Source organism: Bufo gargarizans, chromosome 1, assembly GCF_014858855.1.
Source record: "Bufo gargarizans isolate SCDJY-AF-19 chromosome 1, ASM1485885v1, whole genome shotgun sequence".
Classification (NCBI taxonomy): Eukaryota; Metazoa; Chordata; class Amphibia; order Anura; family Bufonidae; genus Bufo; species Bufo gargarizans.
In genome coordinates, this window is record NC_058080.1 from 752,734,993 (window position 1) to 752,760,530 (window position 25,538).

Here is a 25,538-nt window from a genome sequence, read left to right on the forward strand (position 1 = left end):
CCTGATAGAGTTCTTCCCCCGTTCCTACAAGCAACAAATCTACTGGATGGATGGAGACTTAGACAGCCTGACGATAGAGAGTTCTTGCGCACATTAGTGTGGTCCTATATGGACTATCTTCTGATCTACAGTATAAAAAAAACACACAGATCCATAGCGATTATTTCAGAAGTAAATACTATCGTGCCATATTCACTACAGAAAATCTAAATTGCTATTGCTGCATTATAAGTGTGAGATTCTTAGCAAATACATTTTGTACAAAATGATTTGTGCCCGTCTGCCCCAGCAAGGCGATCTTTTTAGGACAGGAACCCAACACTTAATACTACTTCCGCTGGTGCCATACAAAATGCATGTGGAATCTGCATTCCCTGAATTTAATGGAGGCCAGTATGGCACCAGCGGAGGTAGTATTTAGTGTTCGGTTCCCGTCCTAAAGAGACTGCCTTGCCGTTAGCAGACAGGCACAAATTATTTTGTACAAAATGTATTTGCCAAGAATCTCACATTTATAACATAGAATTTTACATTTGTATGGCACTATTGTATTTACTTTATTATTTGTGTATGCATCTTGCTGTTGCATTGGGTTTGTTTTTTGCTTTTATGCTTCCAGCCATGGCGACGTGCATCTGCCCACTGGGATGTGTTGACCAACCCCCCAATTTTTTTTTTCTTTGATTATTTCAGACCACTCCTCGGTTTCCATCTTGATTTAGGAGTCTCTTTCTAGGGGCTCTGATTAAACATGGAGATTTCTATTCTTTCTAGTGAAGGAGCTCTTAAGGGGATGTGGCATCTGCAGCCAGCATGTTATAGAGCAGAGAGAGCTAAGGAGATTAAAAGGGAGTTGTGCATTGCTAGCATATTGATGCTCTATCCTTATTAAATCCGTAGTCAGGAGTGGTCAGCACTTTCAACCTCGTGGGACGCCCACATGAGAAGGAAGAAATCCCCAATGTAGCAAAGAAATCCCAGCGTGCGCTAAATCTTCAATTCATGTATCCAGCTGACGAAGGCTGGACGGGCCGAAACGCGTCCATTGTTACAAAGATGAAATAAAGATCTATCAAATCATCGGCAGGGGTCCAACTCTGGACACCCCCTCCAATCAGCTGTTTGAAGAGACTGATTGACGGTACCATTGTAAAAACTATAAGTAAAATATGCACTATTTTAACATACAGAAAAGTTAAACTCCTCATCAGTACCAACTTACCTGGGCAGTTATTTGTAGCAGTGTCCTCCTTAGACTGGTCATCACCCCTCGCACATGTCGCTGTAGAAATGTCCTCCTTAGACTGGTCATCACCCCTTGCACATGTCGCTGTAGAAATGTCCTCCTTAGACTGGTCATCACTCCTCGCACATGTCGCTGTAGAAATGTCCTCCTTAGACTGGTCATCACCCCTCGCACATGTCGCTGTAGAAATGTCCTCCTTAGACTGGTCATCACCCCTCGCACATGTCGCTGTAGAAATGTCCTCCTTAGACTGGTCATCACCCCTCGCATATGTCGCTGTAGAAATGTCCTCCTTAGACTGGTCATCACTCCTCACATATGTCGCTGTTGAAATGTCCTCCTTAGACTGGTCATCACTCCTCGCATATGTTTCTGTAAGAATGTCCTCCTTACACTGGTCATCACTCCTCGCATATGTTTCTGTAAGAATGTCCTCCTTAAACTGGTCATCCCTCCTCGCATATGTTTCTGTAAGAATGTCCTCCTTACACTGGTCATCACTCCTCGCATACGTTTCTGTAAGAATGTCCTCCTTACACTGGTCATCACCACTGACATATGTCTCTGTAAGAATGTCCTTCTTACATGGGTCATCACTCCTTAGATATGTCTCTGTAAGAATGTCCTCCTTACACTGGTCATCGTCCATCACATATGTCTCTGTAGTAATTTCTTCCTTACACTGGTCATCACCTCTCACATACGTCTCTGTAAGAATGTCCTCCTTACACTGGTTATCACCTCTCACAAATGTCTCTGTAGAAATGTCATCCTTACACGGGTCATCACTCCTTAGATATGTCTCTGTAAGAATGTCCTCCTCACACTGATTATGACCTCTCACATATGTCTCTGTAAGAATGTCCTCATTACACTGGTCATCACCTGTCATATATGTCTCTGTAAAAATGTCCTCCTTACACTGGTCATCACCCCTCACATATGTCTCTGTAGGAATGTCTTCCTTACACGGGTCATCACCCCTCAGAAGATATGTCTCTGTAGCATTAGTGTTGTTCAGATCTTTATCTTCAATCAAAACCTGTGAAGCAAATATTGTTAAAGTCACCAGACAGTTGGAGAAGTTGCATGGAAATTTCTTAAGCAACAGAATAAAAAAATTAATTATCAGGATGACCAAAAATGATGTGAAGAAAGTAGTTATCTGAGCCAAAGAAGCTGGACATAGATATTAGATGATGGTTTAGTGACGAGAACCTCATCCACATGTGTGATGCAGGTTGTTTCAGTGGAGGAAGATCAGCTTCCAATGTTGGTTGTCTGGGAATTAATCCAACTTGCTGGCAATTTACATGGGGTAATGATGATCGATAATAAACATTCATATAAAAATTCATTTGGCCCATCACTGTCCTGTATAATCATGCTCTTGATCATCAATCATTAGATCAAATATTGCGTAACTTTCTTGTAGTGTAGTCCTACCCTAAATCTCACTAAATGAGAAGAGATCAGCATGCAGAATATTTGATTGGTGCTTGTTAGTGGAAGGACCCTTATTCTCACCATAGCCAGAACATTGTGATGAGATCCAGACATCTAATGTATATGATCAGCTTTGAATAGAAAATATATAATACTATGGGAGAAAGCAAGACTGAACACAAGGACGTCACAGTCTTCTACTAAATTCATTCTTCACATATAGATCATTAAAGTACGGGTGTATTTAGTAGTTTCAATTATCTGGTGATGTGAGGGGCTGGTGGTTCTCCATTATGGAGTCGTTGTACAGATCCTTGTGTCCTTCTACATACTCCCACTCCTCCATGGAGAAATAGACAGTGACATCCTGACACCTTATAGGAACCTGACAACACAATGATACAGTCATCACCCAGACCCCTCCAGTGCTGTTACTGTGTAATGTCCCAGCATTCCCAGCAGTGTCACCTCTCCAGTCAGCAGCTCCATCATCTTGTGGATGAGTTCTAGGATCTTCTGTGCATTGATTTCATTATGTTTTAGGGAGTGAGGTGGAGGCGCCGTGATTGGGCTCAGGGTTCTTCCCCATCCTTCAGATACAGGGCCCTGACAGCGCTCGCTCTTCTTCACCACTGTGTAATCCTGAATATGGGGAGACACAGTAATTATCACTACTGACATTTCCAGAGTCCATCACCTCTACAGCCATGTCCGTCTGTTATTACCATAGATAAGAATGAAGTAATGTGACATCATCAGAATCTCTCACCTCTCTAGTAAGTTGGAAGAGTATCTCTAGGGTGAGATTTATTATCCCCTCGGCCATCTTGCCTTTGTCCCTACCCATCTTTGATGGGTGAATCAGGAAAATTCTGTTATACAGAAGATATCAAAGGAGATGATCATATATTGAAGGAACCTGAATAAAAACAAGATAAAACAATGTGAAAACCACACAGAATCCCATGTAAAAAAACATGTGAGGAGATATTTGGCTAAGTTCATGTAGACCTCTGTGTCCATAGACTTTCACCTTCTGCGTAGGACAGTGTAGTCTACAATGTAGAGGGATACAGTAAAAAAAAACGTATATACTGTGTTTTTTGTTTTGTTTTTTACAATGGGAGCCTATTGAGGACATATCTCTCTGGATGCCTATACAGTGGGACACATCATAGTCTTCTAATGGAGGTATATGTCAGGAGATCCTCCTATGTATACCTCTGATGAGAAGTAATTGGAGCCATAGAATATAGATGTTGAATTGTTGCCTTATACTGTATATAGGGTGAGGCCAAAGCAGTGTCCAAGTGTGTCTCCCCTTCTTAAAGAGGTTTTCTCACTTATACGAATCCTCTATGCACAGGAAAGGGGAAAGTGTCTGATTGCTGGAGTCCAACTGCTGGGATCATCAAGACAGAGTACCTAGAGTCCCCCATGAGAACGGTGTGGTGATGGACATACGAGACCACCGCTCAGTTCTCACAGGAGACTCTGGGACGTAGTGAGCATCCCAGTGGTCGAACCGCCAGCAATCAGACACTCGTCCATCATGTGGATAGTAGTTGTGTTGTTAGTAGGAAAACTCTTTAGAGGGTTTTTCCAGGTCTTCTATATTGATGACCTATCCTTGGGTCCAACTCTCAGCACCCATGCTCCGGGGAGCGCTGCAGCTTTTGTTATGTTAATCGGCGGTTCTCTTGGATGGGACTGAGCTGCAATACCAAGAGCGACCACTATACAAGGTGTGCTGCGAGGAGACCGAAGTGCTCACTGGAGCGCCGCAGCCTCTTCAAAGAGCTGATTGGAGTCGGACCCCCACTGATTACATATTGATGACCTATCCTGTGTACAGGTCAATATAGAAGAAACCCCTTTAATGATAAATAACTGATATATCCATTGGGTGCTAGTTCTCACATCAAGCTGGATATATGCTTAACGACGATTTCACGGGCTCCGCTAATGTACCCGCTCAGTTGTTGGACACAAGCCAGGCCCTTGCTGCAACTGCCGGGATCAGAGCTTACGTAAAGGGGTTGTCTCATCACAGACGATGGGTGCATATTGATAGGATATGCCCTCGTTGTCTTATACTACTGGGACCGGCACCTATATCAGGAACGGAGCCCCACAAAGTGGTGACTGGAGGACTCCGGTCTGGCCAACACCAAGCGCGCTCCCCATAGAAGTGAATGGGAGCGCACCGCACATCACTGGCCACCGCTCCCATTCACTTCTATGGGCCTGACGGCTATTTTCGGCAGCTCCATAGAAAATTAATGGAGGGAGGCTGAGACAACCCCTTTAACCCTCTAAATAAGGTGTGCTCAACCTGCGGCCCTCCAGCTGTTGTAAAACTACAACTCCCACAATGCCCTGCTGTAGGCTGTTCGGGCAAGCTGGGAGTTGTAGTTTTGCAACAGCTGGAGGGCCGCAGGTTGAGCATGCCCTGCTCTAAATGATATGGTCAGTAGTGACTGTGGCATCTAAGTGGTGGTTTCCAAAGAGAGGGGCCTCCATGTGTGCAGCCCTTGGAACACCACAATGTAATCACGAGGCCTCACCATGGAAACCAGGTGCCTAACATTGGCCCCCAGGCCCGCCGTCAGTACCTGCCATTTCAGGACTGCCTCTGGGTCCGGCAGTATGCCTGCAAAATTGCTGTAAACAGAAGAATCGATCGAATGATTGCAGGTTTAATAAATAAAGAAAAGATCAGCTGAAGGATTATTGAAAAAATGCAGAAATATTAAAAATAACAAAAAAAAACTTTAACCATTTCTCATAAAATTAAAACAAAAAAAAGCATAACTGGTACAGCGGCATCCGAAAAGTTCTGAAATATTAAAATATAACATTATTTATTACACACTTTCTATTAAACAGCGTTAAAAAAAAACAAAAAACGCAAACCCACAATTGTTTTTTGGTCACCTTGCTGCCCCCAAAAAATTATCAAAAAGCCAGATGTATATAAAAATGGTAGAAATAAATAATCCAGTTCAGAGCATGCTGCGGTTTGCTTTCTGTCCTGGGATGCGGAGCAAGACGGATCCGTCATGACCCACAATGTAAGTCAATGGGGACGGATCCGTTTTCACTGACACAATCTGCACAATAGAAAACAGATCCATCCTCCATTGACTTGCATTGTGGGTCATGACGAATCCATCCCCCATTGACTTTCAGTGGAGTTCATGACGGATCCGTCCTCCATTGACTTGCATTGTGGGTCATGACGGATCCGTCCTCCATTGATTTTCAGTGGAGTTCATGACGGATCCGTCCTCCATTGACTTTTAGTGGAGTTCATGACGGATCTGTCCCCCATTGACTTTCAGTGGAGTTCATGACGGATCCGTCCTCCATTGACTTGCATTGTGGGTCATGACGAATCCATCCCCCATTGACGTTCAGTGGAGTTCATGACGGATCCGTCCTCCATTGACTTTTAGTGGAGTTCATGACGGATCCGTCCTCCATTGACTTTCAGTGGAGTTCATGACGGTTCCGTCCTCCATTGACTTGCATTGTGGGTCATGACGAATCCATCCCCCATTGACTTTCAGTGGAGTTCATGACGAATCCATCCCCCATTGACTTTCAGTGGAGTTCATGACGGATCCGTCCTCCATTGACTTTCAGTGGAGTTCATGACGGATCCGTCCTCCATTGACTTTCAGTAGAGTTCATGACGGATCCGTCTTGGCCATGTTAAAGATAATACAACCGGATCCGTTCATAATGGAGGCAGACGGTTGTATCATCAATAACGGAAGTGTTTTTGGTGAGCCCTGCCCGATCCAGCAAAAACGCTAGTGTGAAAGTAGCCTTCGCCAGAATGCAGAGAGAACAGCCTGCTGGATACTGGTGTGAAACTAGACTTACGCATCTATATGGCGCTGACATATTCCGCAGCGCTTTACAGACGTAATCATCACATTGTCCCCAATGGAGCTCACAATTTAAGTTCTCTATCAGTCAACTGGAGAACCAGAAGGAAACCCACACAAACACGTGGAGAACATACAAACGCCATGCAGATGTTGTCCTTGGTCGGATTTGAACCCAGGACCCCAGCGCTGCAAGGCACCAGTGCTGACCACTGAGCCACCGTAATGGTTCAACTGAAAAGTTAAACTCGCCCTGCAAATAATAAGTTCTCATACAGATATGTCGACAGAAAAATAAAAAAGTTAAGGCTCTTGCAATCCGGGGAGGAAAAACAAAAATGTTGAGTGAGAAGCCATGAAGGCATCAGGTGTTATCTTAGAAGGCTCAGGTTCGTGGGAGCTCACATGGCGGCAGCCTCATGGTCAGTGCCGCCAGACAGTCTACAAAGGTGTTTGGTGGGAAGGGTCTCACCCGTGATGGGCATATCTACCTACTGTCCCGGATCCAGCAGGACAGTCCCAGGATGGGTGAGGTGTGCCGTGCCCTGTTCTGAGGATGCAGAAACGGCTGAATGCAATGGTGAAGCAGGGAGCCATTAGGCGGCCTGTGCTCCGACGTAATCGGGCAAGCAAGAAACAGAGCAGGCCGGACTCTGATCTTGTAGCTCAGTGGTCCCCAACCTTTTTTGCGCCAAGGACCAGTTTCATGCAAGACAATTTCCCGAGGGATCGGGTGGAGCTCTTGGGCGGGGCTTATGGGGTGGGCGGGGCTTAGGGGTGCTGGTCGGCGCTAACTGATTCACGCGCATAACAAAACACAAGATGCATCCCCCATTCACAGTAGTTATTAAAGGGGTTCTGCACTTAGTTTTAACTGATGATCTATCCTCTGGATCAGCTGTTTGAGAAGGCAGCGGCGCTCCAGCAGCGCCGCAGCCTTCTCACTGTTTACCGCCGGCCCACTGACGTCACGACTAGTATCAACTAGCATGGGCGGGGCTAAGCTCCATTCAAGTGAACAGAGCTTAGCCCCGCCCACGCTAGTTGATACTAGTCGTGACGTCAGTGGGCCGGCGGTAAACAGTGAGAAGGCTGCGGCGCTGCTGGAGCGCCGCTGCCTTTTCAAACAGCTGATCCAGAGGATAGATCATCAGTTAAAACAAAGTGCAGAACCCCTTTAACCCCTTCAGCAGTCTTCACAGTATTTATTTCCCCCTTTCAGCAGTCCCCACTTCACAGTAATTAACCACAGAGACCTCCCCGCTATGCTCCCCACAGAGACCTCCCCGCTATGCTCCCCACAGAGACCTCCCCGCTATGCTCCCCACAGACACCTCCACTCTATGCTCCCCACAGAGACCTCCTCGCTATGCTCCTCACAGAGACCTCCCCGCTATGCTCCCCACAGAGACCTCCACGCTATGCTCTCCACAGAGACCTCCACGCTATGCTCTCCACAGAGACCTCCACGCTATGCTCTCCACAGAGACCTCCACGCTATGCTCTCCACAGAGAACTCCACGCTATGCTCCCCACAGAGACCTCCACTCTATGCTCCCCACAGAGACCTCCACTCTATGCTCCCCACAGAGACCTCCACTCTATGCTCCCCACAGAGACCTCCACTCTATGCTCCCCACAGAGACCTCCACTCTATGCTCCCCACAGAGACCTCCACTCTATGCTCCCCACAGAGACCTCCACTCTATGCTCCCCACAGAGACCTCCACTCTATGCTCCCCACAGAGACCTCCACTCTATGCTCCCCACAGAGACCTCCACTCTATGCTCCCCACAGAGACCTCCACTCTATGCTCCCCACAGAGACCTCCACTCTATGCTCCCCACAGAGACCTCCACTCTATGCTCCCCACAGACACCTCCACTACATGCTCCCCACAGACACCTCCACTCTATGCTCCCCACAGAGACCTCCACTCTATGCTCCCCACAGAGACCTCCACTCTATGCTCCCCACAGAGACCTCCACTCTATGCTCCCCACAGAGACCTCCACTCTATGCTCCCCACAGAGACCTCCACTCTATGCTCCCCACAGAGACCTCCACTCTATGCTCCCCACAGAGACCTCCACGCTATGCTCCCCACAGAGACCTCCACGCTATGCTAACCACAGAGACCTCCACGCTATGCTCCCCACAGAGACCTCCACGCTATGCTAACCACAGAGACCTCCACGCTATGCTCCCCACAGAGACCTCCACGCTATGCTCCCCACAGAGACCTCCCCGCTATGCGACACACGCGCTCTCGACCTCCTCATTTCCATGGATACATGTCTCATAGCAGACGACCGCACCACGTGACTGCCACATGACAGGTAATATAAGGGTCGGGCCATCCTCATCATGTGATGCAGGAGTGAGCGGCGTATCGGTGATAGTTGCTAACGCTGGTCTGAAGAACGTACTCAGCTGGTGGGAGAACTCAGAGCGGCGCATGCGTACTGCGAGTGCTTTAGGCTGCCGCGTTCTGAATTTAGATTCAGCCTCCACTCATGGAGAGAGTTGTGCGGGGCGTCTGGCCACCCTAATTGCAGCGGCCCGGCAAACAATCTTCCAGGGCCCGGTCCTGGGCTGCGGCCCGGTGGTTGGGCACCGCTGTTGGAGCCAGCTAGGGTGGCCAGTCGGACACTCTGCCCATGCCCCCGGACTCCACAAGGTCACGTCCCTGTCGTCTACAAAGATTTAAGAGTAGGGGGGGGGGGTGAGGGTCAGTTTGTGCCTGCAGCTCACGCTCAGACAGCACAATGCTACTAGAAAGAAGGACATCCCAGTGTCCGTCCAGGACAGAGAGTCAGAAAAACGGACGCCCGGCCACCCTATAGCCAACGCAGCAGGTGCCATGACATCACTACTGTGTGGGGGGCACTAAGAGGACATAACTATGGTGTAAGGGACAAAGGGGGCATAACTAAGGCAGGGGGGTAGGCAACATCCGGAAGTCCAGCTGTAGTGAAACTACAACTCCCAGCATGCATATTTCCCTCCACTCTTCTCAGAACTCTCATAGAAATGAATGGAGCATGCTGGGAATTGTAGTTTCACAACAGCTGGGTGGCTGACAGTTGCTGACCCCTGCACTAAGGTGACTGGGCGGAGTCAGAGGCGTGGCTTAGTGTTAAAACCAATTTGCCCCAGCTCATGTCGCCGACAATGGCCGTCCGTGGCCTTCTTATAGGCTAGGCCGGTGATCAGCAACTCCAGGTGTTGTGTAACTACATCTCCCATCATGCACACTTGCTTGGCTGTTGTCTGAACGCCCACAGGATTGAAAGCAGCATGCTGGGAGTTGTAGTTTCACAACAGCTGGAATGCCGAAGGTTACTGCTCCCTGTGCTAAGCGGTATGGTGGTGGCGGAAGTTTGTGGGAACATAGATGAGGCGGATGAGGGCAGTATATAAGGGACGGTCAGAGAGACGAAAGAGTTAATAATAAACCTGCCCCAGTCATCCTGAGTAACTACTCACCTCCAGCTGTACAGGAGCCGTGTGGTGAGGTGACAGGACCTGTGATGACGTCACCGCCATGTGATCAGTCACATGTGTGGGAGGAGTCAGGGATCACATGACCAGCTCTCTCTGTTGGGCTGGATAAGCTGAAGTGATGTCAGGATGTATGCAGCAGAGCTGTGTGTGCGATGTATGAGGAGTGGAGCTGTGTATGTGTAATGTAGTTGTGCTGTCTGTTTGTGTAGCAGAGCTGTATATGTGTAATGTACATGTAGTTGTGCTGTCTGTATACAGCAGAGCTGTATATGTGTAATGTACATGTAGTCGTGCTGTCTGTATACAGCAGAGCTGTGTATGTGTAATGTACATGTAGTTGTGCTGTCTGTGTAGCAGAGCTGTATATGTGTAATGTACATGTAGTCGTGCTGTCTGTATACAGCAGAGCTGTGTATGTGTAATGTACATGTAGTTGTGCTGTCTGTATACAGCAGAGCTGTGTGTAATGTACATGTAGTTGTGCTGTCTGTATACAGCAGAGCCGTGTATGTGTAATGTACATGTAGTTGTGCTGTCTGTGTACAGCAGAGCTGTGTATGTGTAATGTACATGTAGTTGTGCTGTCTGTATACAGCAGAGCTGTGTATGTGTAATGTACATGTAGTTGTGCTGTCTGTATACAGCAGTGCTGTGTGTGTGTAATGTACATGTAGTCGTGCTGTCTGTATACAGCAGAGCTGTGTATGTGTAATGTACATGTAGTCGTGCTGTCTGTGTACAGCAGAGCTGTGTATGTGTAATGTACATGTATTGTGCTGTCTGTGTAGCAGAGCTGTATATGTGTAATGTACATGTAGTCGTGCTGTCTGTGTACAGCAGAGCTGTGTATGTGTAATGTACATGTATTGTGCTGTCTGTATACAGCAGAGCTGTGTATGTGTAATGTACATGTAGTCGTGCTGTCTGTGTACAGCAGAGCTGTATATGTGTAATGTACATGTAGTCGTGCTGTCTGTATACAGCAGAGCTGTGTGTGTGTAATGTACATGTATTGTGCTGCCTGTATACAGCAGAGCTGTGTGTGTGTAATGTACATGTAGTCGTGCTGTCTGTATACAGCAGAGCTGTGTATGTGTAATGTACATGTAGTTGTGCTGTCTGTATACAGCAGAGCTGTGTATGTGTAATGTACATGTAGTTGTGCTGTCTGTATACAGCAGAGCCGTGTATGTGTAATGTACATGTAGTCGTGCTGTCTGTGTACAGCAGAGCTGTGTGTGTGTAATGTACATGTAGCTGTGCTGTCTGTATACAGCAGTGCTGTGTATGTGTAATGTACATGTAGTTGTGCTGTCTGTATACAGCAGAGCTGTGTATGTGTAATGTACATGTATTGTGCTGTCTGTATACAGCAGAGCTGTGTGTGTGTAATGTGCATGTAGAGATCTGTATGTAGTGTCAGCAGGGTCACCCCCGGCCGGTGCAGGAATAATACCTGCTGGTTTGGTACATGTGCACATTGCTGGTGCTCAGCTCCAAAATAGTCTCAAGTCCCCTTTTTTAACAGTCGGTGTGACAGCTGGGTGGGGCGAGGGGGTGTCCGGGTCATGTCGCCCCAGAACTCCAGCCCCAGCAAATTCACTTACATTTAGAGCTGGAAACAGACGTAAATGTTACCAAAACACTTCGCCAGCGGTGAATGTCCCAAGGAAGTCCACTCACATGGCGGTCGAGTGCGATTCGGTTGACAGTGGCCGCTGGACTCAGAGTCTTGGGTTGTAGCCCCTTGCGCACAAAGTGTAGTAAGTCAAACATTTGGGAGCAGGGCGGCTTATTTTTCTCAAACCGCCAGCCGGGCCATGATTTCTGCCATAGGCCTCATGCACAAGACCGTTACACAAAAAACGCAGATCCACAAAAAACGGAAGCCGCCCATGTGCCTTCCGCAATTTGCTGAACAGAACAAGCGGCCCATTGTAGAAATGCCTATTCTTGTCCGCAAAACGGACAACAATAGGACATGTTATATTTTTTGGGCGGGGCCACGGAACGGAGCAACGGATACGGCCCCATTGAAGTTCATAGGTCCGCACCCGAGCCGCATTTTTTGCGGGCCACAACAACGGCCGTGTGCATGAGGCCTTAAAGGGGTATTACCATCATAATGATCACTGTTAAATCTGTTCATGATCATTTTTGTAAATATATTTGATTAACAAATTCCCACCGTTTAGGATAAAATTCCTCCCCACTTACCTCGTTGTTGTCATTCGGTCTCCCCTGGTTACGGCCACCGCTCTTCTCCGGAATCCCGGTGGCCGCGCTTGCGCAGAAGACTCCTTCTTTTCTCCCGGCCGAGCCGCTCGCTGTCCTGAACGCGCACGCGCGATGGTGACTTCTCTCCTGCCAGAATAGTACAGAGCCGCAAACGTGCACGCCGGCTCTGTACTATGCTGGCCAGGAATAAGTCACCATGGTGCATGCGCGTTCCGTCCAGCGGGAGAAGACTTCAATCAAGATGAAGCCCGCCCCCAGCCAGAATCCAGGAAGTGAACGGCGCGCTGGCAGCAGGTGAGATAACCCCTTTAAGGATATGATAGTCTTTGGCCTGCTCTGCCACCAGAACCTCAGTCCATTCGGCATTCAGTTACCCTTAGCCACCAGTTGACGGCATCTTCCACCAAACGTGGGAGCTGGCTTTACAAATGGCGGGATTGGATGCAGCATGAGGGTTTATAAAAATAAACAATAACAACAAAATTATCCCAACAGGATGGCTTAAAGAGGTTTTCCCATCTGAGACAGTGGGGGGCATATTGCTAGGATCCCACCTTTCGGACCCGCCCCTACACAGAGAATGGAGCCCCGAAAGTTGCGGCCGGTGCACTGTGGATGCACAGCCGCCCTCCATTCATTTCTATGGGGCTGCCGAACACTGGCTCGGCTATTTCCGTCGGCCCCATAGAAATGAATGGGAGCGGTGGTGCACATAGGGCTCCTTTCACCCTAGCGAGTTTTCCACATTTTGCTGTGTGTTCACATTACGCATCGCACCCGTGCGGAAAACTCGCTCGTGTGAAAGGAGCCTTATGTGGAGTCCTGGGTGTAGTGCCGAAATAGCCACACTGCAATCCCTGGAATTAGATCACTCAGATCAGCAACCTACGTGGCACATACACTGCCAGTCCCCCAAAAAAAAGTCACCACCAAAAATATTTTGTTGGACCGCCTTTGGCTTTGATTACGGCAGACATTCGCTGTGGCATTGTTTCGAGAAGCTTCTGCAATGTCACAAGATTTATTTCCATCCAGTGTTGCATTAATTTTTCACCAAGATCTTGCATTGATGATGGTAGAGTCTGACTGCTGGGCAAAGCCTTCTCCAGCACATCCCAAAGATTCTCAATGGGGTTAAGGTCTGGACTCTGTGGTGGCCAATCCATGGGTGAAAATGATGTCTCATGCTTCCTGAACCGCTCTTTCACAATTTGAGCCTGATAAATCCTGGCATTGTCATCTTGGAATATGCCCGTGCCATCAGGGAAGAACAAATCCATTGATGGAATAACCTGGTCATTCAGTATGTTCAGGTGGTCGCTGACCTCATTCTTGGAGCACATTCTGTTGCTGAACCTGGACCTGACCAAGTGCAGCAACCCCAGATCATAGCACTGCCCCCACAGGCTTGTACAGGAGGCACTGGGCATGATGGGGGCATCACTTCATCTGCCTCTCTTCTTACCCTGATGCGCCCATCACTCTGGAACAGGGTAAATTTGGACTCATCAGACCACATCAGCTTCTTCCATTGCTCCAGAGTCCAATCTTTATGCTCCCTAGCAAATTGAAGCCTTTTATTCTGGTTTGCCTCACTGATCAGTGGTTTTCTTACGGCTACACAGCTGTTCAGTCCCAATCCCTTGAGTTCCCTTCGCATTGTGGGTGTGGAAATGCTCTTACTTTCACTATTAAACATAGCCCTGAACATAGCTATTAAACATAGCCCTGAGTTCTACTGTTGTTTTTCTTCGATTTGATTTCACCAAACATTTAAGTGATCGCCGATCATGATCATTCAGGATTTTTTTCCCGCCACATTTCTTCCTCGAATACGATGGGTCCCCACTATCCTTCCAGTTTTTAATAATAGATTGGACAGTTCTTAACCCAATTTCAGTAGTTTCTGCAATCTCCTTAGATGTTTTCTCTGCTTGATGCATGCCAATGATTTGACCCTTCTCAAACAGACAAACATCGTTTCCACGACCACAAGATGTGTCTTTCCACATGGTTGTTTAAGAAATAAGAAGCAACTCATTGCACCAGTTGGGGTTAAATAACTTGTTGGCAGCTGAAAGATAATCGCCCAGCAGTAATTATCCAAATGGAGGCTCAGAACTATTTGATCAGTTAAATCCAGGTGGCGACTTTTTTTGGGGGACAGGCAGTGTATCTGCCCTCTAGTATCTTTCCTGCGGGTTGCCTACAGCACACGGTGTGATGTCCGCATCCGTAGTTCCGTTCCGCAGCCCTGCAAGAAAGATAGAGCATGTCCTATTCTTGTCTATTTTGCGGACAAGGATAGGACAGTTCTACAGAGGGCAGGATGGGAAGCACATGGCTAGTACAGTCCTGATCAAAAGTTTAAAACCACTTGAAAAATGGCAAAAAATCCTATTTAGCATGGCTGGATCTTAACAAGGTTCCAAGTAGAGCTTCAACATGCAACAAGAAGAAATGGGAGTGAGACAAAACATTTTTTGAGCATTCAATTTAATTTGTAGAAAACAACTAATAAACTGAAACAGGCTGTTTTTCAGCTGATCAAAAGTTTAGGACCACACCTCCAAAAATAAACTAAACCCCCCCAAAACAGAAATCCAACTTCCAAACATGAACTCAGTAATGAGTAGCTCCGCCGTTATTGTTTATCACTTCCAAAATTTGTTTCGGCATGCCTGATGCAAGCATTTCTATGAGGTGAGTGGGAACATTTCTCCAAGTGGTAAAGACGGCCGCACGAAGGCCATCTACTGTCTGGAACTGTTGTCCATTTTTGTAAACTTCCCTTGCCATCCATCCCCAAAGGTTCTCAATTGGATTTAGATCAGGGGAACACGCAGGATGGGCCAAAAGAGTGATGTTATTCTCCTGGAAGAAGTCCCTTGTCCTGCGGGCATTGTGTACTGTAGCGTTGTCCTGTTGAAAAACCCAGTCGTTACCACACAGACGAGGGCCCTCAGTCATGAGGAATGCTCTCTGCAACATCTGGACATAGCCAGCGGCCGTTTGACGCCCCTGCACTTCCTGAAGCTCCATTGTTCCACTGAAGGAAAAAGCACCCCAGACCATTATGGCGCCCCCTCCACTGTGGCGCGTAGAAAACATCTCAAGTGGGATCTGCTTGTCATGCCAGTAACGATGGAAACCATCAGGACCATCAAGGTTACATTTTTTCTCATCAGAGAATAAAACTTTCTTCCACCTTTGAATGTCCGATGTTTGGTGCTCTCTTGCAAAGTCCAAACGAGCAGTTCTGTGGGCGTTCAAGGAGACGAGGTCTTTGAAGACGTTTTTTGTTTTTGAAGCCCTTCAGTCTCAGATGCCGTCTGATGGTTATGGGGCTGCAGTCAGCACCAGTAAGGGCCTTAATTTGGGTCGAGGATCGTCCAGTGTCTTGACGGACAGCCAATTGGATCCTCCCGCTCAGTGCTGATGAAATTCTTTTGGGTCTTCCACTTCACTATTTTGTTCCATAACCCTCAGGATCATTTAAGAAATTCCAAATGACTGTCTTACTGCGTCTCACCTCAGCAGCGATGGCGCGCTGTGAGAGACCCTGCTTGTGCAGTTCAACAACCCGGCCACGTTCAAAAAGGGAGAGTTTTTTTGCCTTTGCCATCACAACGTGTGACTACCTGACAGAGAATGACAATGAATCCACATCTTTGCACAGATTTGGCCTTTTAAAGGCATGTGGTCCTAAAATTTGGATCAGCTGAAAAACAGCCTGTTTCAGTTTAATCGTTATTTTTAATTAATTGAATGCTCAAAAAAATGTTCTGTCTCACTCCCATTTCTTCTTGCTGCACGTTGAAGCTCTACTTGGAACCTTGTTAAGATCCAACAATGGAAAATATGATTTTTTGCCATTTTTCAAGTGGTCCTAAACTTTTGATCAGGACTGTATCTGTGTAAAGCCGTCTGAATGAGCCCTTACTGTTATGCACCTGATGAAGGCGGAGGAGCCTCCTCTGGGAGCTGTTGGTTCCTGAGGGCCCGTCTCTGGCTGAGGCACTGTTCAGAAGCCATCAGAGGCGTGTGGGTATGACACATGATTAATGGTTAAGACAAGAAGGGAGGAGCTATGTAGGTGGACAGTCCTGGCAAATTCAGGACAGTTGGCAGCTATGCTTTCCTGACACAGTAATTTTCCGATTTTGCTGTTCTGTTTTTCACTCCTGCCTTCACGACTGCCTTCCCGGAGTCATAACTTTTTGAGGTTCGCATAGCTGTATAAGAACTTGCGTTTTTGCGGGACAAATTGTACTTTCAAATGGCACCATTTAATATTGCCTATGATGTAGTGGGAAGCTGGAAAAATATTTTTTTTAATGTGGAGTTGGAAAATAAAAAACAATGTATGGGTTTTGTTTTTAAGGCATTCCCTATGCGGTAAAACTGAGCTATGACCTTCATTCTCTGGGACAGCACAATTAAAGCAATCAACATTTATATACTGTAGTTTTTCTTGTGTTTTAATACTTAAAAAGAAAAACGACTTTGAAAAAAATGTTTTTTTTTTCTTTTCATTGCCATGCCCCCTTATCTTTTTTATATTTATATCCATGGAGCTGTGTGAGGGCTAAGGGCTTATTTTCTGTGGGGCAATCTGTAGTTTTCAGTGATACCATTCAGTGACTTTTTGATTATTTTTTATTCAATTATTTATATTTTTTTTTGCAAATTGCCCATTTTAATTTTTTTTTCCAGTACGCTGTTCACCACACATTATATAATTATATTTTAATAGTTTGAGCATTATGGGACGCAGTAATGTGTCAGGTTTGAGAAGGTCTGAAAGATTATCTGCACGTTAGTGATCTGACAGCCTCTTTTGGTTTGTGTGTTGCTAGTATGTCCATCACTCCTTTCTCTGGATAGCTTCATTTGGTTTTTGGAAGAGCTGGAGTGTGGTTCTAGTTGAAGTCCTGTTCATCCATCATCCATTATCCATCATTCATCATTCATCATCCATCAGCCTCAGAAGTTAAGTGTTCCACTTGTTGTATTTTCTATTCCCCCCCCCACCTTTGTTGTTTACTAGGCCTCAGCGAGACGCTGGTTCCTTCACCAGGGAAGGAGCGGGTTGTCTTTGCCCTGTCATTACTATTAGGGCACCTGAGGGCCACTAGGGTTTTCTAGGTTCCTGTGTATGGGCACCTCTACCATCAAGAGGTGCCCATACGGATAGGAGTTAGGGCCAGGAGCAGGGTTTTATAGGTGGTGACCCTTTTCCTTCCCTAGCGGTGAGGCCTAGTGTCTTTTCCCTTCCTTCTTGTTGTCTTTTGGTGTTCTCCCCTACTACATCCGTGACATTATCCAGAGCCATCACCGCCATTTTTTGTTCTGATCTGTGCCACTATGGATGCTACGACTGCACTGGTCGAACAGCTGCAGAATCTAACTTTGGAGGTAGCTGACCTCCGTGCAATGGTTTTGCATATTCAGAGTCCACAGGCTGCTGGTTCCGGTGGTGGGTCCCAGGCCTGTCCTGAACCGAAGGTAGCTCTCCCGGACAGGTTTTCCGGGGGTAGTGACAATTTCATCCGGTTCAGCGAGTCATGTAAATTATACTTTAGGCTGCGTCCATACTCTTCTGGTGATGAGTGTCAATGTGTGGGTATGATTATTTCTTTGCTTAAAGAGGATGCCCAATCTTGGGCTTTTTCTCTGTCGACCGGATCAACGTCCCTCCGGTCGGTAGATTAATTCTTTAGAGCCTTGGGTCTCTCAGGCCGAGACCAAGTTACGAGGTTTGCGGCAGGGAGAACGTTCTGCAGAGACCTATTGCTCTGAATTTAGGAGATGGGCTATGTATACAGAGTAGAACGATTCTGCTCTCCATAGCCAATTCTGCCAGGGTCTCTCTGAGAGACTGCAGGACGCATTGGCTTTTCATGAAAATCCTGAGTCATTGGAAGCAGCTATGTCCCTTGCTATACGTCTTGATAGACGCCTGAGAGAGAGATCTAGGGGTCCTCACCTTCAGGACGTACTGTCCAATAAGGGTACTGCTTCCTTTGACACTTATGGTGGAGAGACACTGGTGGTTGTGCCTTGTGATGAGCCTATGCAGTTAGGTGGAGCTACTCCTGGAACTACTGGCAAAAGCTTGGGTCATGTGAAAGGAGTCTGCTTTTGTTGTGGCAAGAGGGGACATTTTGTGAATAATTGTCCATACTTGCAGCATCAAGGTGTAAACAAAAAGGAAAAAACGTTTAATCCCCAAATTACTATTGGTAGTATGGGTGGGGAGCAAGAAAACCTACTTTTGTCTTTTACTGGTAGTACCCGTTTTCTCCTGTCTGCCGAGGTGGCGCTAGAGTCCAAAACTATGAAAATCGAAGCATTTATCGACAGTGGGGCAGGAGTTAACTTGGCTGATGGACAGTTTGTATGTATTCACGGGTTGACTACTAATGCATTAGAGAATAGTATTTCTGTCTTTGCAATTGACTCTGCACCTCTTGCCCAAAATTGCCTGTCGCAGGTAGTGAATGACATTCATTTAAGAGTGGGTTATTTGCATCAGGAATCTATCTCCTGTTATGTATTGGAGGGTCTGCCTACTCCGTTGGTGTTGGGCTTACCATGGTTAAGCAAACATAACCCTAACATCGATTGGCAAGCGAGACAGATTCTCGATTGGAGTGATTTTTGCATGGACAACTGTCTCAATGCATCATTCTCTATGGTTACCACTAAAACTGTACCCTCGTTCATTTCTGAATTTTCTGATGTGTTCTCTGAGAGTGGTAATCAGGAGTTGCCTCCACACCGGGAGTATGACTGTCCCGTCAATCTTATTCCCGGAGCTAAATTGCCCAAATCTCGGTTGTATAATCTTTGGGAAGCCGAAAGAAAGGCTATGCGAGAGTATAGAGTTTGGCAAAGGGACATATTAGACCATCCAAGTCTCCAGTGGGTTTTTCTTTGTAAAGAAAAAGGATGGTACCCTGAGGCCATGTCTGGACTTCCGTGAGCTCAATCGTATTACCGTCCGTGATCCTTACCCCCTTCCTTTGATTCCGGATTTGTTTAGTCAGATTGTCGGTGCCAAGGTGTTCTCTAAATTCGAGAGGCATATAATCTGGTAAGGATCAAGGAGGGGGATGAGTGGAAGACCGCATTTAATACCCCTGAGGGTCATTTTGAAAACCTGATCATGCCCTTTGGGTTAACCAATGCTCCTGCGGTTTTTCAACACTTTGTCAATGACATCTTTCATCATCTGGTGGGGAGGTTTGTCATTGTATACCTTGATGACATACTAATTTATTTGCCTAATATGGAGACTCATCAGGATCATGTGAGACAGGTGTTACAGATCCTAAGAGAGAATAAGTTGTATACTAAGATGGAAAAGTGGGTATTTGCTGTACAGGAAGTGCAATTTCTGGGTTACCTGCTCTCATCCTCAGGTTTCCGTATGGATCCCGAGAAGGTCCATGCCGTGTTTGACTGGGATCGACCCGAAAATCTGAAAGCGGTTTTTGGGGTTTACTAACTACTACCGTAAATTTATCTTGAACTATTCATCTGTGGTTAAACCTTTAACAGACATGACTAGGAAGGGTGCTGATATTTCTATCTGGTCTGATGCGGCATTATAGGCCTTTTCTGCTATGAAAGAATGTTTTGCTTCAGCCCCTATTCTGGTGCAACCGGACGTGTCTCAGCCATTTATTGTTGAGGTTGACGTGTCTGAGGTTGTGGTAGGAGCAATATTGTCGCAGGGTCCTTCACCCAGTAAATGGCGCCCATGTGCATTTTTTTTCTAAAAAATTCTCGACTGCTGAAAGGAATTATGATGTGGGGAATAGGGAATTGCTGGCCATTAAGTTGGCATTCGAGGAATGGCGGCATTGGTTGGAAGGAGCAATTCATCCTATTACAGTAATTATGGATCACAAGAACCTGGCCTACCTGGAGTCGGCTAAGCCCTGGGGTTAAGAACGTAAAGGCGGATGCTTTGTCACGTAGCTTTCCTGGCGGGTGAGTCTAATGACTCTAGTCCCATTTTATCTCAAGGGGTAGTTATATCCGCTCTTTATCCTGATCTCAAGGCCAGGGTGTTGGAGGCACAGGAGGATGCTCCGGACTCCTGTCCTCAGGGGAAATTGTTTGTTCCCTCCGAATTACGTCACAAGGTGTTCGAGGAACATCACTGTACGGTGCTTGCTGGGCACCCTGGGAGCAGATCGATTGTCGATCTCATCTTTCGCAGATTCTGGTGGCCGGGGTTGCGTAAGTGTATTGAGGACTATGTGTCAGCCTGTGGTACCTGTGCACGTGCTAAGGTGACACATACTCGGCCTTCCGGATCTCTGCTTCCATTGCCCATCCCATCCAGACCTTGGACCCATTTTTCCATGGATTTTATCACGGATTTACCGAATTCTTCGGGAAAGACCGTGATTCTGGTGGTTGTAGATCGTTTTAGTAAAATGGCACACTTTATTGCATTACCTAGTCTACCCAATGCTAAAACTCTTGCGCAGGTGTTTGTTGACAACATCGTGAAACTACATGGCATTCCCTCTGATGTGGTGTCCGATAGAGGGACTCAGTTTGTTTCTAGATTCTGGAGAGCGTTCTGTACTCGTCTGGGTGTACAATTGTCCTTCTCTTTGGCTTTTCATCCTCAGTCGAACGGACAGACGGAGCGCACTAATCAGAATCTGGAGACTTACTTGAGATGTTTTGTTTCAGAGAATCAGGAAGAGTGGTCTTCATTTTTGTTGTTAGCTGAGTTTGCTATAAATAACCGTAGATAAGAATCCACTGATAAGTCGCCGTTTTTTGGGGCATATGGGTTCCTTCCACAGTTTGGTACATTTTCTGGGGCTCATAATTCCGGCCTTCCTGAGGAGGAACGATTTTCCTCTTCTTTGTCTTCTATTTTGCGGAAAATCCAAAATAACCTAGAAAAGATGGGTAAAAAGTATAAGCGTGCGGCTGACAGGAGACGTATGAGTGGTCCGGACCTGAGAGTGGGTGATTCTGTGTGGCTGTCTACAAGAAACATTAAACTTAAGGTGCCTTCTTGGAAGTTGGGACCAAGATTTATTGGTCCATATAAGATCACTGCCATTGTTAACCCTGTAGCTGTCACGGATGAAGTTAGCAGATAGCTGGAACATATAAATAAACGAGCGACTGTCTTGATCCCAAACTAAAGAGCTTATAGGTGAGCCCTATAAAACTCTAAGAGCTCTCCCTGACTGCTATGCACATGCAAGGGTCTGTATGGTAGACGATTGCATGCCCACGTACCTAATACTGTGTGACACCTGAAAACCCTATAATAGTGAGGGGACACAACCACCGGCTCCCTGCACTTAATACAGACGGAGTCAGGGTCACCTAGAATCAAGCCAGCAAGGAAACACAAAGTAAAAGACTTATTTGAACAAACAGCAGAAGAAGCCTCCAGCAGTGAACACTTCATCCAGGAAGTAGTATAAACCGCAAAGTGAGGCAGTATGGGAGGGATTATAAAGGAAGACGATTAGTCAAAATAAGTGACACCTTGCAGAAGGAAACAAAGAACATCATACAAGAGGTAGAGAAGAACGTTTGCCAGACCTTCTCACAGAACTGGCGGTGACAGTACCCCTCCCTCTACGGGTGGACTCCGGACACTCAGAGCCCACCTTCTCAGGATGAGACCTATGGAAAGCCCTGATGAAACGAGTGGCCTTAATGTTCGCCACTGGGACCCACATCCTCTCCTCAGGACCATAACCCTCCCAATGAACGAGGTACTGAAGAGAACCGTGGATAATGTGAGAATCCACAATCCTAGAGACCTGAAATTCAAGATTACCATCAACAATAATCGGAGGAGGAGGCAAAGAGGAGGGTACAGTGGGTTGGACATAAGGTTTTAATAGGGACTTGTGAAAAACATTATGGATCTTCCAAGTCTGAGGAAGATCAAGACGGAAGGCAACGGGATTGATGACGGACAAGATCTTGTAAGGCCCAATAAACTTAGGACCCAACTTCCAGGAGGGAACCTTCAGTTTGATATTCTTTGTAGACAACCACACCAGATCACCAACATTCAGGTCCGGACCAGGCACACGTCTCTTATCCGCCACACACTTCCTCTTGAGATTACCCTGAATCTTTTGCCAAATAAATGACAAAGACGAGGAAAATCTCATCAGGTAAACCAGAAGACCCCTCTCCAGAGAATGTCCCAAACTGCGGATAAAACCCATATGCACCAAAAAATGGTGACTTATCAGAGGACTCCTGGCGACGGTTATTTAAAGCAAACTCAGCAAGGGACAAATAAAAAATACCAATCCTCCTGATTCTCCGCCACAAAACAGCGCAGATATGTCTCCAGATTCTGATTGACGCGTTCGGTCTGACCATTCGACTGCGGGTGAAAAGCAGAAGAGAACGACAACCAAACCCCCAAGCGAGAACAGAAGGCCTTCCAGAATCTGGAAACAAATTGCGTGCCCCTATCAGAAACGATGTCTGAAGGAATGCCATGCAATTTAACAATATGATCAGCAAACGCTTGCGCCAGCGTCTTAGCATTGGGTAACCCAGGAAAGGGAATGAAATGTGCCATTTTGCTAAAATGGTCCACTACCACCAGAATCACAGTCTTCCCCGAGGAACGAGGCAGGTCCATAATGAAGTCCATGGACAGATGCGTCCAAGGACGGGAAGGAACGGGTAACGGGAGGAGAGAACCCGATGGCCGTGAATGAGTGACCTTGGTACGAGCGCAGGTCTCGCAGGCTGCCACAAAACCCTCAACCGTCTTACGAAGAGCCGGCCACCAGAATCTCCGAGCAATGAGATCCACTGTGGCTCTACTCCCCGGGTTCCCAGCAAGGACAGTATCGGGGTGCTCCTTAAAAACCTTGTGTCGTAAAGCGAGAGGCACTAACAACCTCCCAGGAGGACAAAGATCAGGAGCCTCTGCCTGGGCTGCCTCTGCCTCCAAATCAGGATAAAGAGCAGAGACGACCACCCCTTCAGCCAAAATGGGACCTGGGTCTTCAGAGTTCCCCCCTCCAAGAAAACAACGTGACAGGGCATCCGCCTTCACATTTTTAACCCCGGGGCGGAACGTAACAACAAAATTAAACCTAGAAAAGAACAAAGACCATCTGGCCTGTCTCGGGTTCAGACGCTTGGCCGATTCCAAGTAGGCCAGATTCTTATGGTCGGTAATAGGGTGTCTGGCTCCCTCTAACCAATGGCGCCATTCCTCAAATTTGATGGCCAACAACTCCCGATCTCCCACATCGTAATTTCTCTCAGCAGACGGTAGTTTTACTTGAGAAAAAGGCACACGGTCGCCATTTGGCAGGAGAGGAACCCTGAGATAAGACCGCACCCACACCCACCTCAGAAGCATCCACCTCAACATTAAAAGGTAGAGAGACATCAGGTTGTACCAAAATGGGAGCGGAAGCAAAACTCTCTTTAATACTAGAAAAGGCTTTAAGCGCATCTACCGACCACGAGGAAAAATCCACTCCCTTTTAAGTCATATCAGTGAGTGGCTTAACAACAGAGGAATAATTCAAAATGAACTTTCTGTAATAATTGGCAAAACCCAAAAACCGCATCAGTGCCTTCTGATTCTCAGGAAGCGCCCAATCAAGCACAGCGCGGACCTTCTCAGGGTCCATCCGAAAACCAGAAGCGGAGAGAAGAAAACCAAGAAATTGAATCTCCGGAACCGCAAACACACATTTTTCCAGTTTAGCGTATAATTTATTCTCCCGCAGAATCAGCAAGACTTGACATAGGTGGTCCCGATGAGTCTTGAAATCAGGGGAAAAAATCAAAATGTCATCTAAATACACCAGTACAAATTTCCCCATTAAATGATAAAAAATGCTGTTCACAAAATGTTGGAAAACGGCTGTGGCATTCATCAAACCAAAGGGCATAACCAAATTCTCAAAATGACCCTCAGGGGTATTGAAGGCCGTCTTCCATTCGTCTCCTTCTCTGACCCTGACCAGGTTGTATGCCCCTCTTAAATCCAACTTAGAAAAAACTTTAGCCCCCACAATCTGGTTAAACAGGTCCGGGATCAGAGAAAGCGGATATGGGTCACGAATCGTGATACGGTTCAGCTCCCTGAAATCCAGACAAGGTCTTAAAGAAGCATCTTTTTTCTTAACAAAAAAAAAAAAAAACTGCGGCAACAGGTGACTTCGAGGGTCGGATGTGTCCCTTTCTCAGGCTTTCAAAGATATAAGTACGCATAGCGACTCTTTCAGGTAGGGAGAGATTGTATAGTCGTGATTTTGGCAGCTTGGCGCCTGGGATGAGATTAATAGGGCAGTCGTACTCCCGGTGAGGGGGCAACTCCTGGACACCACTCTCGGAAAACACATCTGAAAATTCTGAGAGAAAAGATGGCACAGTCTTGGTAGAAACCTCTGAAAGAGACGCCGTGAGGCAATTCTCTCTGCAAAACTCACTCCATTTATTTGCCTTGCTTGCCAATCAATGGTGGGGTTATGTTTAGTGAGCCAGGGTAGCCTCAACACTAGAGGAGTAGGTAATCTGCTTAAGACTAAACATGACATATCCTCAACATGAGCGTCACCCACAGTCAAACGGATATTGTGAACTATGCCCTTTAACGATCTTTGAGAAAGTGGAGCGGAATCGATAGCAAAAACAGGTATATCCTTTTCCAAAGTGCATTCCTGGAAACCATGCGTTGTTGCAAATTGATTATCAATGAGATTGACAGCTGCTCCACTATCTACAAAAATCTCACAAACAATGTTCTTGCTGTCTAGCGCCACCCTGGCAGGTAGGAGAAAACGGGAACTACAAGCAAACAGCAAATCTTCAATTTCTGCATCAACCTTGCCAATAGTAGCAAATGGAAAGTTTTTAGAGGTTTTTTTAGTTCTGTTTTTATTACCCTCAGAAAATGCCATAAATCTCCTAGAGGGGCAAACATTAGCCAAATGATTTATACCCCCACAACAGAAACAAACCCTCTGAGAGCTGAATCCTCTACTATCAGAGGCAATCAAACCCATCTGCATGGCCTCCTCCTCAGAGCGGATTGAGACAGACTGAGACCCCTGCGCACTGAATGAGACAGCCCCACTGTCCTTGGGCTGAGTATGACAGGAAAGAGTAGTCTCCTGTCTCTCTCTAAGACGCCTGTCAATACGAACAGCTAGAG

General features: G+C 46.6%; 2 protein-coding genes across 4 annotated transcripts in view; one reads left to right on the forward strand and one right to left on the reverse strand.

The window, feature by feature from the left end:
- Positions 1–25,538, forward strand: part of LOC122925110 (gastrula zinc finger protein XlCGF26.1-like) — a 213,175-nt gene that overhangs the window by 108,197 nt on the left and 79,440 nt on the right. The gene's annotated exons all lie outside the window — the stretch shown is intronic.
- The window catches only part of LOC122925099 (zinc finger protein 551-like), a 69,056-nt gene that overhangs the window by 3,344 nt on the left and 40,174 nt on the right, over positions 1–25,538 (reverse strand). For 2 of the 3 annotated variants that reach the window (XM_044276613.1, XM_044276612.1), the window contains exons 3-4: positions 3,161–3,334; positions 1,223–2,288 (exon numbers count right to left, since the gene is read on the reverse strand). In XM_044276613.1, the coding sequence (XP_044132548.1) occupies positions 1,223–2,288; positions 3,161–3,334 (1,240 nt within the window). Of the gene's footprint in view, positions 1–1,222; positions 2,289–3,160; positions 3,335–3,461; positions 3,612–10,078; positions 10,129–25,538 lie in introns of those variants that run through there. The other variant, XM_044276610.1, reaches the window with a different exon arrangement.